This window comes from Exophiala mesophila, assembly GCF_000836275.1.
Source record: "Exophiala mesophila strain CBS 40295 unplaced genomic scaffold supercont1.4, whole genome shotgun sequence".
Lineage (NCBI taxonomy): Eukaryota > Fungi > Ascomycota > Eurotiomycetes > Chaetothyriales > Herpotrichiellaceae > Exophiala > Exophiala mesophila.
In genome coordinates, this window is record NW_015622507.1 from 794869 (window position 1) to 810686 (window position 15818).

Sequence of the window (15818 nt, forward strand, 5' to 3'; positions counted from 1 at the left end):
AGGCCACACAAGGCCAACCGCACCATGAATCCCCCAATCAAAGACCCCTGCAATTTGTACTTCGCCCCTTTGGTTTGGTTATCTTTAGTATGCGCCACTGGGACGAGCCCCAAAGCACCCCTGTCCAGCTTTGCTACGCATATGGGCTTTGCAATCCCAGTCTGGTTGGCCAGTATCTTCGGCCATACTGCGGTGACTGGCTGGCAGACTGGCTGGCAGACTGGCTATAATCCGGGTTGCTTGCAATAAGGACCCAACCACCGACAAATCGAGCAATGATCAGATCGGGACTTCCAAGTCTTGGGTCAACACTCCCCCAGACTGTTTACTGACTTGATCTTCCAGTCTCTTTGACTTCATCATCAACTCTGCTTGGTGCACAGGCTCAATTCTTACGCAATGCGCTGGGATATTGAATATTGGCAGGGAACTCTGAGCCTGGAATTCTGAAGCAACCTTCAAACTGTGGCAGGGGTGCAACTGCTGTCTGTGCCCTTCTGCACGGGCCGGCATCCAACCTGCCAACTTCCCTTCCAGAATGACTTCCATCTTGCGCCTGGGAAGCAAGGACCGCTCATCATTTCTATTTCGACGACACAATACCGACGACTCAACCGCCGACAATCCGTCCCTTGCCCTACCAGACATTTCTCACATCGATCCAGAATCATTCTCTGATCTATTTCACCACTTCCAAAACTACACCGCAGCAGAAGATGCTCAATCGTCCGTGTCCCGTGTATCCACTCTCGTGAGCGATCCCCTCGCCTCCAAAGCTCTTGCTGCCGCTCCAGGTTCACATGAACCGCGGCAACAGAGGCTACGCCTCGATATAACCAGAAACGACTCGACGGGCTCATCCCAATACTCTCAAGTCAGCCGTGGTGACAGCGACTTCTCCCCACTCGTCACCCGCAAGTCATCCAGCTCGAGTTATATACAAGAACCTGTGTCGGCCATTTCTCAGACTGGAGGCGACTTGTTCTTGACATCAAAGCCTAGAAAGCCCCTGGTGCCACAGGTCGCCAAAGGACAGTCACATGTCAATTTTCCTGGTCGCAAATCCTCCCAACCCTCTCGTTCAGCTGCCCACCTGCCACTAAATCTGGACAAGCCTCTTCCCCCAGGACCTGGGGATAGGTTTGCTCCATCCTTGTCAGTCCCCAATTTGTTATCTCCAAAGGAACTGGCCGAATCGTCTTCAAGACCACCAAGGTCCAAAGCACCAGCTTCAACGCCGATGGCCGCTACTGGAAATACATCTCACCCTGAGAGAACAGTCTTGAGCAGAAGAGCTTCAAGCGGCCAGGTCTTGTCAGAACTACCAGCCTGGACCCCCAAAGCTGTGCGGGAAGCACGACGAACAAATGCGCATTCAAAATTGCATGAACGAAAGCGTTCTGCTTCCGAGGCTGCAGTCCAACGTGTACCACACGGCCTTGACCCCAGACATCGATCAGGCGCACAAACCGTGGTACTCTCACCCAATTCGCTCCCATCGCACCAGGTCATGCGCGTCCGTCTACCAAAAAAGCACGATCACATCAATGTTACCACAGCAGAGAATGTCATCTTTCATGTCATGAAGAATCTAGATTCATTCCAAGATTTAAAGTCCGCTTCATTGGTCAGTAAAGGTTTCCAGAGGACATTTCAACGCAATCAGTCAAGACTGGTCGAACATGTCCTGTTCAGTCACTCTCGTGCAGCCTGGGAATTTCGACACAGCCTGCAACGCAGCCAACCCTCACAAGAATTTAGGATGAAGGACTACTGGCATCACTACAGTACTCTGACTGCCCTGAAATCTCTTTTCCTGGAACATTGTGCCTCTTTCGCCAAAGATCGAACCATCCTGGGACTCGAGGGCCGAGATCCGACCCGCCAGAAGGATCTCGACAACGCGATATGGAGAATTTGGAGCTTTTGCAATCTTTTTGGGCCATCGACGGGTCAAACAGGCTCGATCCAATTACAGATCGACTGGCTGAACGGTTCCAGAGCTGCTGGCAACAAGCAAATTAGTGCAAATTTCGGAGGCGGCAATGGTGTTGGCCTGAAAACTCAAGAACTGGAGGATCTGAGTGAAATGTGGCAATGCTTGCAGACCCTGGTAGCTGGATTCCATGGACGTGTGGCCGAGGCTAGGGATGTTGGTGTGTTTGACAACTGGCAGTTGATACACAACACATCAGAGGAGGAGCACCTGGTTGAGTGGACGTCATATCTGCTGTGTCTCGGTCCACAGACAGTCCTCTCGGTTGCTTCCGGATCCTTCGATCAAGCCAGACTTCTCGGACTCACACGAGCATGGCCCCTGCTCCCCCCGGGACAATCGCGCGCGAAATTCGTCCTGGATGCCATTTCACAAGTGTATCAAGATCGGGTGCTAGAAGAGGCCAAGGCTAAAGCAGCCAGGTTCTCGATGGTACGCATGCCGGTTCATAGACCAACCAAATCTCTGGACGGCCATGATTTTGGCCTCGCACATGAACCTGATTACGGCGTCAACAAGGTGCAGTCACTGCGTATAAACACTTCTAACCCTCGGCGAAGGCCGATGTCTACTGCAGTCACACTCAGTCCCCCTATCGAAATTCGTCCGGACTGTGATCCTCTGAGTGCGACGAATCGGAACTCCAGCATGTTCCCAACCTCGCCAACGGCCGATCCCTCTGTATTTTATGGATTAGGGACAACTTCGACTCTGAGCGCAAAGCTTGGGGCGACATTGTTCCCTGTGCAGTATGCTGCACCTGGGCCGAAGGTACCTTTTCAACGGACGGAACGGGCAGCAGCACTGCGATCCGATATCGTGGATCCAGTGGACAAGGCGATGGATTTGCTGGTCCGCGAGCTAGGATTTGAAGAGACGAGAGCTCGTAAGGCGTTGGCCATGTGTGATTCAGGATCCGGCATTGACCTGCAGAAAGCGGTTGAGTTGCTCGCACTTGGTGCCAAGGACGTGAGCCGTTCAGCAGCACCAGCGGTCGAATTGCCGACGCCTCAGGATCTGTTGAGTCCCAATCGGGCGAAAAAGGAGTCCAAGGTGTATTGCGACGGTCACTGCAGAAGTGGGAGCGACACGACCATGCATCGACGGCATCGTTCGACCGGAAGTTCATCGCTCGCTTCAGCCAGTCCCATGGCAGGGTCTACGGTAGAGAGTTTTTCGGCGCCAACTCAGTCTGGATCAGCAACATCGGGGCCGGCTGTCTCTCGCACCAAGACGGTGAGCCTCAGGGCGTGGAGAGCCCTGACCAAGGGTGATAGTCTTCCACGACGCAAGAACTCTGTTCTTTACATCGAGGAGTACCAAGCCAAAGTGGAGCGAAAAAGAAGCATGCGAATTGCGAATGACATGCAAAACCAGAAGGTCAAAGACGGTCTGGGCAAGAATTTACTCGGGCTTGGGCTAGGGATCGGCAGTTCCCCAGCCGCAAAGACGGTCGAGGACCAGCTCGACAATGCACGCTCAAAAGAGAGGCTGAAGAAAGAGAAGCCAGGAACATTTTTCAGACCAAGAAACCCACACCCTCCCCCCGCGAAATCATCCAGAGCACATTAATTTCAGTGGTTGATGGGGCTTAGGGTAATAAACAATGTCGAGCAGTAAACATCGCGGCATTTTGAACAGCTCCTCACTAGAGCTGTGCTGTATATCACATTATTTACATTACGGTGCAACACAAATGGCGTTTCGAGGCTGGTGGAGGCAAGCCTTCTAATGACAGAAGACACAGACGGAGGGCAAATCTTGGATAGTGAGCACAGAAGTGACTCTCCACCAGAGACTTTTGATCTGCCGACGGATAGACGTCGCGGGAGTGTTGTTCACTTGTTCACGGGCATTTCCATGGCATATCGGCATGAGACACACCAGGATGACTACTTACGAAGCGTTGCTATGTTCGGAACAGCAATATGGCGACGCAGAAACAGAAATGAAGGGCATGATCCATCTATTTGAGCGATGGTTGGCATATACGCACCGGTGATAAAGGGGTCTGGTTGCATCATTTGAGCGTCTACCAAACTCGACTGTACAATACGGAGGATTTTCTAGCGTCTATAGTACTGCAACGCACTCAGCGATTGCCATGAGATATGACCATTTAGTCGCCTGCTGTCGATATTTGGATTCCCAGATCTGTAGGAAGGGTGCGATGGTCTCGCTGGACGAGATCGCTATTCACAGCCATCTCTGATCGAGGTCGACACGTGCCATGAAAAAGCTTTGATTGCCAACGCATCCCCAGGGACCGGGGCGGGTTAAGGCAGGATTGTGCATGTTGATGCCCAATCTCACCGAGTTTCGCCTTGACTTGTCTCATTATGGCATCAGCGACCTTAGATGATGATGCAGGAATATTGGAAGTGAAGCGCAAGTGCATCATGGATGCTGTCCTGGATTCAGCTCGAAGAAGATCTCCCTCAGCTTGTATTTGGACGGCCACAGAACTGGGACCTCAACGACGACCCCCGTTTTGGCGCCTTGGAGTGGTGGAATGTGATTGACAGGAGGCATTAGGCGCTGTGATTTGATCATGACCTACAATGAAAGTAACATGGTTGACTACCAACGCATTGCCAGCGGTCGAGTACCAGACATGATGACTCTGACGACATGTAAGACACAGCACAAGGAAACAACAACAATGGGTGGAATGCTCCCGTATAATATGATACTTGACCAGAGAAAGTCTTGACTTGTTCCTGACCAGTCGGCGTCATTTATTGACCGGCAGAGCACCTATTCGCTGGTGGCCCGTGTCGCCTGGAGCGGGAAAGCATACCTGAAGAATCACATTATCACGCCCAACGAATCCGATCATCAGGGTTCCTGGATAACGATTAAAGTGATGCACTGATGGGGCGATGGAGCAACCACTCATAGAGCTTGATCCAACAGAAGACGCTGATTGACTGATGATGCACAAGGCTGGCGGATTCCAAGGTCAACATCACCGGTTTAGTAGTTGTACACAACAACGAGAACTGTTCACATCACTCAAGTGTTAGTAGTAGCAGGCAACATGTCCACAGCAACATACTACGGCATTCGGTAGTCCGGGGGCCCCAGTTAGGTAGCTCGAGTCTCGGACAACAAAGTCCTAATCATATTCATCCGAGCCATCTAAACAACCACGGTCCCAAGGTTGCATCCTAGTCAAGTCCGCAAAGGAACAGGTGATGACGGAGCTCGAGGAAGTAAGTAAGTGCGCACTGATGTTCGATGGGTTCACCTTTTAGACCTCGAGCACAGACAAGCCCATGATCCATGACGGCCGTAAAAAGCAATGCCGAACCCCGCCTATTCCTCTGTCTCTCGCTCTCTCTCTCTCTTTTCCTCTCTCCTCTTCTTACTATTATTATTATTGCCTACGGAGTACTCTTTGACCTCCCTCCTCTCGTGCCTCTCCAAATTCCACCACCAAGATCTCCACCACCACCACCACCACCACCTTCACCTTCTCCGCCGCCCGCCTTTCCCAGCCTCCCACAGCTCATTCCTTCCCATTCACCAGTTCCTGCACCGCGACTTCCCACTCTACCAACCCTGCCCACTTACATCACATCACATCCTGCATCATCTACACCGACTTTGTCCTCGACTTCATCATTATCAACGTCACTCCCTCGCCGATTCCCTTGCGCCAGTCATTGTCGATTATTTGTAACACATTTGGTCCATCTGCGCATCAACCAGCTCCAGCCCGCCCACTTGCATTTGGGCCACACAGCTCGATCTTCCAGCAGATCTTTTAGCATCACATCAACACTGGTGACAATTCACCCGCCGCAGTCATGACAGAGAATAAACCAGGTGCTCCAGTGAGTCAACTACCTCTCCGCGCGTTCCTAGTCCTCGTCCGCCGACTCGAGGTCTCTCGAATACATCTGGGTCGAGACGTTTGGTGCACACTCTAGGCTCAAAGACAATCATTCTAATTGCCGCGCGTGTTTTAGGTCTACGATATCTCATCCGGTGGTCATTATGGTATGTCTTCTCTCAACAATGCGCTTGTTTCTTTCGCAAGCTGCGCCAGACAAAGTAAATAACTAACTCGCTTTGCCTTTCAGGTGCAAGCGCTGCTGTATGTTCATCTCCTCCCCTGTATGATCGAGCCGAATGAGGCGCCGATGGTTTTCGCATGATCTTGTCAATTGAAGATTCTTCTGCATCCTCACCAGAGGGCACGAGATCTATTGCTGACTTGATTCAATAACAGTTATCCGCTCAAGGCTACGTTCCACATACTGAACTTTACTCTGGATTATGGTCAAATGTAAGAATGCACCCACATGTCACTTTGCCCATGTGCTCCCATGCTTCGAGGGATACTGACCATCTCAACTAAGATTAATCAAGGCCTGACGGGCCCCTCTCGTGAGATCCTTGCCACCTATTGGCAACAGACCATCAACCACCTCGAAACCGATACCCACGACTTCAAGATTCATCAGCTGCCACTTGCCCGTATCAAGAAGGTCATGAAGGCCGACCCCGAAGTCAAAATGATTTCCGCCGAGGCACCTATCTTATTCGCCAAAGGGTGCGATATCTTCATCACAGAGTTGACCATGCGTGCATGGATCCACGCCGAGGACAATAAAAGAAGGACATTGCAGAGAAGTGATATCGCTGCTGCCCTCGCAAAGAGTGACATGTTTGATTTCTTGATTGACATTGTCCCTCGAGAGGAAGGCGCTGGACACGGTGGCTCTTCGAAACGGCCAACCACCAGTGGTCAAGCGGCGCCCGCCCAGGTCCCCCAGCAACCCCAACAGCAGATGCCACCGCCCGACTACGGTTTGCAACATGGCAACATGGGGCCTCCAGACAATCAATACGGCAGATCCCAAATGTACCCCGCCCATATGGGCGGCGATGCCCAACAAGATCCCAGCCAAGGATACGGACAACCACAGCAGATGTTTGGCGGAGGTGAACTCTACAACCCTTATGCACCAGGTCAGTTTGGTGCTGGCGCACAACAGGTACGTCTTGGAACCACATCATACTCCATTGCAATCAATCGTTGACTTGTTCTGCTAGATGTACTCCAACATTCCGGGGCAACGGCCCCAAAGCCAAGGATACGGCGGGGCCAGGCCGGGAACGGCTGGCCGAGAGCAGGTCAATGAACAAGGTTATGGGCCTGGCTAGGCGCTACATGATCTACCCACAGCCGAATTCAAGATTGAGGAAGAAACTCTAGAGGAATGGAAGGCCCTGACTGAACTGATGACTGGTGATGCAGAGGTCAGCCCGTGATCCGAGAGTCTCTCGATTCTATTTCGCCCTTTGCTTGCTTGGTAACTCCACAGTTCAGTCCTCAGTTCATATATGTGGCCCCAACCCAGCCAGAAAATGCCCCGAATTCGGGACAAGCGCCGGACCAATTTCGCGGCAATCAAAAGGATGAAAAGGGTCAATATAAGAGTGACAATGGGAAATGATACCACAGGTCGATGATGACGTGCATGATTTGCCTTGACATTATCCTGTTCTTGCACGCAATGTTCAATAGAGGCATGCTTAACTTTGCGAAAAACCAAAGTACATGAATTGATAAAACCCACAACATGAAGGTTGATGTGTGCCCCATAATTTGTCTATCTTCTTCCAAGAGGGCCCGCCATGGCACGTCCGCCTGTTGTCTTCGGCATTTCGCCTCTGACCGCTGGTTTGAAGCACTCGGGTGTGACAGACATTCACTCGAGTCCGATCCAATCATGATTGCGATCACAGCCCGCACAGTCCAACAGACACTGTTAACCACGTTGGCCCCAAACCTCGAGAAGCGGCAAACGACAAACCGACTGGTTCCCAGCTCATCTGTTGATGAAACGATTCTGCAACGCAGCAAAGGTATTGGCCGTGTTTCTCCCCATGGAACCGCCTTGATTGGCCGCAGCGCCCGAGGCAGGCAAGCCACCACCAGGACTGTTGGCACTGGACCCACGATCATGGCCCGGGCCGGCGAGTGTTGGACTCTTGACCTGGACGTGGACGACCTTCTCGAGCAGCTGGGGTCCCTTGAGCGGATCGACGTTGCGGTATTTCTTGTTACGTAGCGAAATATCGTAGAATTCGTCCGGCTGATCCGTCGACATCAGCGCCACCGTCTGCACCAACTCGTCGAGTGACTCGACCAGAATCAAGTTGTTGGGCAGCGTGTCGACATATGCCTGGAAGTGGGCAATGTCCATAGCGAGTTGTGCCACCGCCGGCGTGGTGATCCGGTTCACTGTGGGAGACAGCGGCAACGACAGGATCGTCGACGCCGTGTACGAGATGGCATTGAACAACATCAAGTCTTTGAGTGACGATGGCAATGACAACAGCACGGAATTGATGATATTGGCCAGGTATCGCGTCAGAGTCTGGATGTAGTTGGACGGCTCACTCGGTGGCACTCGCGACAGCCAGTCATACTCGGCCGTTTCAATCAGATCCGACACTTTGCTGTTGACCAGTTCAAAGATGCGGTTCTCTGCCGTCTTCTGGTGTGTGGAAAATTGCGACGTCGCCCGTAGTGTGATCGTCGACGATCCCCCTGCGTGGACAGAGTTGGAACGCGCCGATGTCAGCAGAGTCTCGAGTTCGCGACATGCGGTGGTGAAGTGCGACAGATTGATGAGAATCTGCACGATTTGCCCGAGGTATTGTGACGAGAGTCTTGAGATGAGACTTGCGCACACCTTGGTCGTCAAGAGATCGTCGAGGGAACTTAAGAGTTGAGAGTCGATCTTGGATGCCAACGGGCCCGGAGCATCATCGGTCGACGAGAAGAAGTAGAACTGGTTGAGGAAGTTGCGGATGTCGATGCAGCATAGTGGGTACATCTGCGAGAAGGGGAACACGGTCGGGAAAGTCATCTCCTGAATCGGCCGGTCTGGAGTATACCACGAGACATTGACGACTTTTTCAAATTCTTCTGCGTTCTGGATCGGCATTGGCATGTAGTCATCCGTGGACACAATCTCGACGAAATCCTCGCTGAAGCGATGTTCGAGCAAAGTCGCGTACTTCTCAAATAGAACCAGCACGAAATTGGACATGGCACTGGTGTTGAAGTTGAAAGACGTCATGGTCTGAATGAAGAGCGAAACGAGGTTCTTGATCTTCAGGAGATGCTCCGCGTTGTCCACTTGAGATAGTGCTTTGGTCATCAGATTGATTGCTGTTTGACACAAGCTGTCCCATAGTTCCTCGACCTGATGTCGATATGTGTCAGTTGATCAAGGGACTAATCTATGGGAATACGAAGGGCATATCACTCACATCAGTCGATGATCGTAGGTCAGGAACCTTTTTCATCGTTGCGGTTTCCATAATGGCAAACCCGGCGATGTCTTCCAGGAGAGTGTGCAAATCACCCATCTCCTCATCAACCAATGAAATTGAGTTCTGGAGAAGGAGATCTCTTTGTCCCTTTCGACTTGCAGCGTAGTCGGCTTTGAACTTGTCCATCTGTCCAAGTGAGCGATGAATATGTAGAGCCTCGAATAAGGGGCTGAAATCGACTTCGAGGTCTTCGCTCTTGAGCAGATTGACTTCTTCACGTTCGTCGGCAACGAGCTCGATTGCCGAACTCAATTTGAAGTTGGCTAAGTAGGCATTCTTCTCGGCCCGTTCCTTTTGCCTTTTGATCCGAAGGTCGGTATGGTAGAATGACAACTCGCCCAGATACTGCGACATTTCGCGGACACGGAAGAGCCACGTGTTGAGGTCGGCCATGACGGCTTCAGCAATCGATTTCTGAGTGGCTGGAACTGATGACTGAATGAGTTCGCTGAGCTTGTACTGCGTGACGCTCTGCAGATGGACGGTTTGTAATTCGTCCAAGGCTCGTAGTGCAGCATAGTGTTTCTTCTGGTCGCGAAGTTCCTGGACCTGATTTGCGAGGCGAAGAACTTCGAGACAGTCCTGCAGTGCATGGCTAGCTTCGTCGATGTTCTGTCTTACACCTCGGGACTCCACGAGGGCCTTTTTCTGCTCTACGAGATTTTCTGTGCTGGTTTGAATTGATTGGTTCAGCTCCAGAATCTCGTTGGTTAGAGTTACCGTGCCCTCGCGGATGCGGAGGAGTTGGTTGACCGACTGGACAAAGTCCTGGTGATTGGTGTTACATTGTTGCTCAATCTCAGCCTCGCGTGCTGATGCAAGGTCAGATAATTGGCCTAGTAGGTGCGATGTTTTGTTGCCATAGCTGTAGTCTTTGATATATGGGATCAATTGATCAAGAGTGTCAGCCTCGGAAGAGGAGGTAACAATCTTGTGCGTTGGTTAACAGACATCACCAGACAGGTGAAAAGATGCATACCTGTTGGAGTACATTACTCATGTCATTCCTGTAGGGAGCCAGTGAAGGCATTGTGAAAAACGAGGGGTTTGGCTGGTCCCTGAATCGGGGCTGTGTTCACATGACCAGGGACATTCCCGTCCTCGCCTCACGAATTTTCACTTGTGCCTGCAGAAAATGAGTTCCTCCTGCTTCCAAACAATTATTAAGTCTCCTCACTTTGTGAGCGAGAGGTGGATTGAAGAGCAGGATCTTGAACGACGCGTATTTCTCTGAGAATGAACAGAAGCCTTGCGAGACAGGATGTGATACAAATTCGGAACATCATAACTCCGTCCTGGTCTACGCTAAACACCACGCCTTACGCTTTTTGGTTAGGCGTCCCACTTTCGGATAAATTGTGGATGCACTCATTTCAACGTCGTTCATCAATCCCAAAACGTCTGTAGCCTTGTAGCAAGTAAACTCAACTCTCTTCTTGGATGTCATAACCTCGACAACTCACCTTTTGAGCCGCCAAAAAGGTGTCTACACTTGCAAATTCAGATCGAGACCGAGGACATGTGTCACAGATCTTACTACTGCCAAGCGGAATGCAGACCAGGCCTGGAATGTCGCAGGTGCTGCAGTTCAGGTTGGTGGAGCTAACTCAACTCGGCAGCGTTCGAGAGAAAAAAAGTCTGCAGGCTCGCTGCAGCATGAGCCAAGGGCTGGAGATGATTCAAGCCAAGCGCCTGCTCTGTGCCTGCTGTGCGTATTGGAAAGAATGGAACCTTGGGCAAGCATGTCCTCTCAGGGGCATACGCCAGTGGTACTACGAAGGATCAAAGGGGGTTCGTTCGGGGGGATCATGTCCTCTCTAGAGCATAGCCCGGCTGTATTACGAAATATCAAAAGAAGTTTGCCCAAGTTTGCCCAAGGCTTCAGGTGCCCTTGAAAGTTTCTCTCAACATCATCTTCAATGACACGAATCAAGAGGTGTATACCACGTTGCTGTGTATACAGCCTTGCCTATTACGTCCGTGGTGAGACGGAGACGGGCAGACCAAAGCCGCTGTCGCTGTCGCTGTCCTTGGCATGATGAAGTGATTGTCACTGTCACTGGTATAACGATCGACCTCGAGCCTTGCGTGCTCCTTCCATGTCAGGGGACCCACCCTCGTCATGACATCCTGAGGCTCTTTCCCCAGCAGACCCCCCCCCCCCCAGCGCCTTCCTGGTCGTCTTGCTTCATTGCTCCTCAGTGATCAGGGCGTCCGCCCACCCTTGTGTTGACTCGGCGCTATTCCTTGTCTGGTCCCCCAGCCACGAGGTGCTCTTTGTCTTTCTCTTTCTCTTTTCTTAGCTTGGAAAATCTCTATATCCTCTCCTTCTGTTGTCTTCTCCCCCTTCAACATTCCCTTCATCATACCAACGCTCGTTATCTATCACGATTCAACACGCTCTTTATCTCTTCTGAATCCATCATTCCTTGCTGAGGATGGCTATTGTCGCGCCCAAGGGCCGCAGTGCTGGTGAGTCTTGTATCCTGTTGAGATTTCCTCGACACTGTCATCAAAAGTTCCCTCTGTTATGCCCACGTCCCTCTGCGGTTTGATCCCAGATCTATATCTGCTTGTGATCATCCCAATCGTGTGACCTGAAGACTCTTCTATCACTCGAAGTCGTGAGCAAACCAGCGTTGAGATCGTCGAAGAAAGCTGGGTTGCTACTGCTCTATTGACAGTGCGTCCAGCCTGCAAGCTTTGCCATCTGGTGCTAGGAACTCTAGCAGCAGATGTCCTACGCTGGCTACGTTGATCTCCTGATGTCAGAGATGATATCTATCGAGTTCAGACTTATCTCTTCCACGTTCCTCCTTCAGAGATCCAGACCCAAAAGCTCATCCACATTTTTTACTCACTAACATCCTTCGAAAAACAGTCACAGCACCCTCTCCAGGGGACGTGTTGGCTTCCAGCCCACACTCATCTCCCTCGGACTCTCGTGGCACTCCATCTACGGTCTTGACTACTTTTACTCCAAAGGCTGCGCCTGGTACTGTTGGTAGAATCTCAACAGACATCGTCAAACATCGTCCAAGCAATATCTTGGTCGGAAAGTTTACAAGGTATATTGATTTCTATACTATCCATATTCCAGCATCATGCTCTAACGCCTACAGCAATGACGATGTCTTCCTTTCAGCCCCAGCTCCCATTACGGTTGTCAAATTGTCTCCCACTGCCAAGGTCTTTAACCCAGGACAAACCTCAGCCTTCAGCGCTTTCCCCAAGTCTGGCCCTCTCATGGAAACATCGTTTGTGGTCCCGAAGGATCTAGGTGAAGAGATCATCGGTACTGGTGTAAGCAAGCTTCTTCAAGGCAGCACTGCCGAAGACAATAGCAACCTAACAAAAACCCAGTTGCTTCTCCAGGGACCCGTGGGCACGCCTACCGTGGGCACAGGAAAGGTCGAAACCGAAGGCCCTGCAGCTCAAGCTCCTGCTTCTGACCCAAAAGTGGCTCACACTTTATCTCCCCCAGGCCCTTACCTTCACGTTGTCTGCATCAATGAAGGCATCTTCAGTACCGATGAGCAGCTCACCCGAGCTTTCATGGTGACCAATATCCCCCGAGACTGGCCAGCATCGCAGATCGCGGATGCTTTCAATGTGTGTATCTATTTCTCACCGTTTACTTGAGCTAACCAACATCATAGCCTGCAAATTTTCCTTCATTGAAATCAATCAACGCTTCCAATATCCACATCGCTGGAACTCTCATCATCTCGTTCAGTGAGATTGGTGAGGCTCAGCGCGCCATTACCTTGTGCCGAAGCATCTGGATGAACTGTGGTATTCTACAAATCCCTCCTAGACAGTTTGCAAAGGAACAGGGCCTCCGACATTTCATTACCGATTATGAAGGTCAAGTTCTAATCAATGTCTATTACAATGGAAGCAAGAATGCTCCACCTGTCAGTGCCTATCCAGTCATCGACGAGCTCAAGCGTCTTCTTGGGCAGTGTGGCAAAGTCAAGGCCTTTTGTTCATTGAACTCGGCACAAACTCATGTTCGACAATTTCGAGCAGAGTTCTCCAATGCGGACGCTGCAAATGTTGCCAAAGACATGTTGACTAGTTCCATCGTCAAGGTGAGACATCAACTAGCTACTTCCACGGACAGCCTCGCTAACGATTTAGTCTACCGTTCTTCTGGTTGAAGAATATGCACCAGATCGACCAGACGGACCATTCAATGCACCCATCCGCGACCAAGTCAGTATCACTGGCCGTACAGTGGTTCCTGCTGATGCCGAGTACAACCGCCTGGCTGCCTCAATTCGTCGTAGCGTTCGCCAATCGCGACGCATGAACCGTCACGGTAATCACAATGCCGTTGACCTTGAACGACTTCTATCGGGACACGACGTCCGTACGACGGTAAAGCAGAAAGTCCATCTCCCTCCATGATTTCACTGACGTCTCAGATCATGATCCGAAATATCCCCAACCGTGTCAATGTCGAGATGATGAAGCAACTCCTTGACACTGTTTGTCATGGTTGCTACGACTTTTTGTACTTGCGTATAGGTTTGTTCACGATCGTTTTGTGGGGCCGTCCATCTCTAACGCACATGTCCAGATTTCGCTAACAATTGCAATGTTGGCTATGCTTTCGTCAACTTCATTGATGTACGTTACTTGGGAATCATGGCATGACTTCTGCTAACTCCTCTCACAGATCCAGGCCATCCTTCGTGTATGAGCTCTCACCTGCTGGAATGATACCAAGCTAACCCCCTCCAGCTCATTTTGGCGTTTGATGGGAAGCCATGGAATCTCTTCAACTCTACGAAGATCTTCGAGTCTTCTTATGCGAGTGAGTTACCCACTTGCCAATGCCAACACTGCTGATCTATGCAATAGCCATTCAAGGAAGGGATTGCCTCATCCAGAAATTCCGCAATTCGTCGGTTATGTTGGAGTTTCCCGCATTTCGACCAAAGGTGAGTTCACTTCATCTAGCTTTAGACTCAACTGACTGTCTCTCAGCTATTCCACGTTTGGGGTCATCCAGCTGTTGGACAGGAGGAAGCGTTCCCAGGACCGGACAATCCTTCGAAAATGAGACGTTCCGTCGAGAACGCTGAACACGTTGGTCTGTACCCCGTCGGATCTCTCAAAGGCATTCGTGATTTCAAGAACTCCCTGGACACTGCCCCACGACGTGGTTTGCGTCGCACCGGTAATTTCATCATTACCCGGAATGGTACCCGCCATACCTATGATTACTATCTCCCTCCAGCCCGCGCGTCGTTGCATTGCAATGTTGTCCCAGTTGAAGATGATTCCCAGGCCGAACATACTCAGAGCACTGTCTATGTTGATACCACTTCCCCATATGACCCCTTCTATGGCAACTCCCGTGGTGGCCTACAGTGAGCATCATTATATGAGGCAAACAATTTCAGAATACTGACTCTTTCTTCTCGATAGGACTCTTTGCCCCTCGGCAGGGTCAGGCCTACCGTGAGGAACAGCGTCGTCGTCGTTCCCAGTTCGACCGCGGCACACCTGGAGCTGATTTGGAGCTTGGGTTGATCCATCGTCATCGATTTCAAGATCCTGCGCTTTCACCAATTGAACAACATTTCCATACCCCTCGATACTAGTGCCGCATCTTTCCTACGATTTTGTCACTGTACATGACAGATCGCGAGTTGGTGATTCAGGATCATCATTGGGGAGGTTTATCAAATCCAACGCCTGGAACCCATGTCTTGTCCCAAGGGACTTGGATGAAACTTCCTTGTTGTGGTATTGGTGAAGGCTCATGTCGCAGGGCAAAAATGTGTTTGAGCTAAACGACATTCATCTTCAGGGTGTCATCATTTCCAAGAGCTGGCGATACATCCAGGTTCGGCGACAATTTTTCCGCAAGTGTTATTGCACTTTACCTTAATACTGCCGTTTCCTGTTCACATCTCAAAGAAAGGAGGTTAGATAGATGGGAACCAAACTGTAACACAAAGCTGCGAAATTGCAAAAGAAGAGAGACATGTCCGAAAAAAAAGGGGTGCGAAATTGAAAAAGAAAAGGGACATGTCTAGACAAAAGGTGCGAAAACCCAGTCTTGGATCATATGACTGTATCTCATAGCCAACGTCCCACGGGACCGAAATCCATATGATCCTTTGACTCACAATTGCCTCGTTGAGCATCATCGTGTCTTGAATCAAGTTTGGGCGTGTGCAGGGGCCCCTCGGGCCTCCGGGGGTTGCTGCTGAATGCGCTGCGAGAGAATCCTCAAAACTAACATAAGCTGCGTATTATGGCCTCTTGGCAGTGATTCATCTGCATATATGCTGGGATGGGGCTGTTCGCTGAACTTGAAAAATGATAAGTGTTGTAGAATCCTGAAGGTTGCTTGGGATGATTTGATGGTAGTACTTAGAGATGAGAGCTTTACAAGTGGAGTGGGGCCCATATTGGGAACTACAACTTTTGGGAGACTTGGTAG

General features: G+C 50.8%; 3 protein-coding genes across 3 annotated transcripts; 2 read left to right on the forward strand and 1 right to left on the reverse strand.

The window, feature by feature from the left end:
• Positions 1–538: 538 nt before the first annotated feature.
• PV10_05518 (uncharacterized protein) lies at positions 539–3908 on the forward strand (the record flags this gene model as incomplete). Its single annotated transcript, XM_016370197.1, has 1 exon — positions 539–3908. One exon carries the CDS (start codon positions 539–541, stop codon positions 3566–3568), a length of 3030 nt encoding a protein of 1009 aa, XP_016222490.1. The 3' UTR covers positions 3569–3908.
• A 1430-nt stretch (positions 3909–5338) lies between these two features.
• On the forward strand, positions 5339–7616 carry PV10_05519 (uncharacterized protein). The gene is made up of 6 exons (XM_016370198.1): positions 5339–5835; positions 5971–6001; positions 6085–6098; positions 6234–6290; positions 6364–7002; positions 7061–7616. Exons 1-6 carry the CDS (start codon positions 5809–5811, stop codon positions 7169–7171), a joined length of 879 nt encoding a protein of 292 aa, XP_016222491.1. The 5' UTR covers positions 5339–5808; the 3' UTR covers positions 7172–7616.
• On the reverse strand, positions 7225–10570 carry PV10_05520 (uncharacterized protein). The gene is made up of 3 exons (XM_016370199.1): positions 10335–10570; positions 9293–10285; positions 7225–9225 (listed from the first exon to the last, which is right to left on the reverse strand). Exons 1-3 carry the CDS (start codon positions 10383–10385, stop codon positions 7840–7842), a joined length of 2430 nt encoding a protein of 809 aa, XP_016222492.1. The 5' UTR covers positions 10386–10570; the 3' UTR covers positions 7225–7839.
• Positions 10571–15818: the final 5248 nt, after the last annotated feature.

Bases quoted from the DNA above. Each gene is read 5' to 3' on its own strand.
- PV10_05519 (XM_016370198.1), top strand. From the start codon at position 5,809: ATGACAGAGAATAAACCAGGTGCTCCA. The intron at 5,836-5,970 runs GTGAGTCAACTA...CGCGTGTTTTAG, and splicing joins AGAATAAACCAGGTGCTCCA to GTCTACGATATCTCATCCGG. The intron at 7,003-7,060 runs GTACGTCTTGGA...TTGTTCTGCTAG, and splicing joins TTGGTGCTGGCGCACAACAG to ATGTACTCCAACATTCCGGG.
- PV10_05520 (XM_016370199.1), bottom strand. From the start codon at position 10,385: ATGCCTTCACTGGCTCCCTACAGGAATGACATGAGTAATGTACTCCAA. The intron at 10,286-10,334 runs GTATGCATCTTT...CCAACGCACAAG, and splicing joins TGAGTAATGTACTCCAACAG to ATTGTTACCTCCTCTTCCGA. The intron at 9,226-9,292 runs GTGAGTGATATG...TATCGACATCAG, and splicing joins ACCTACGATCATCGACTGAT to GTCGAGGAACTATGGGACAG.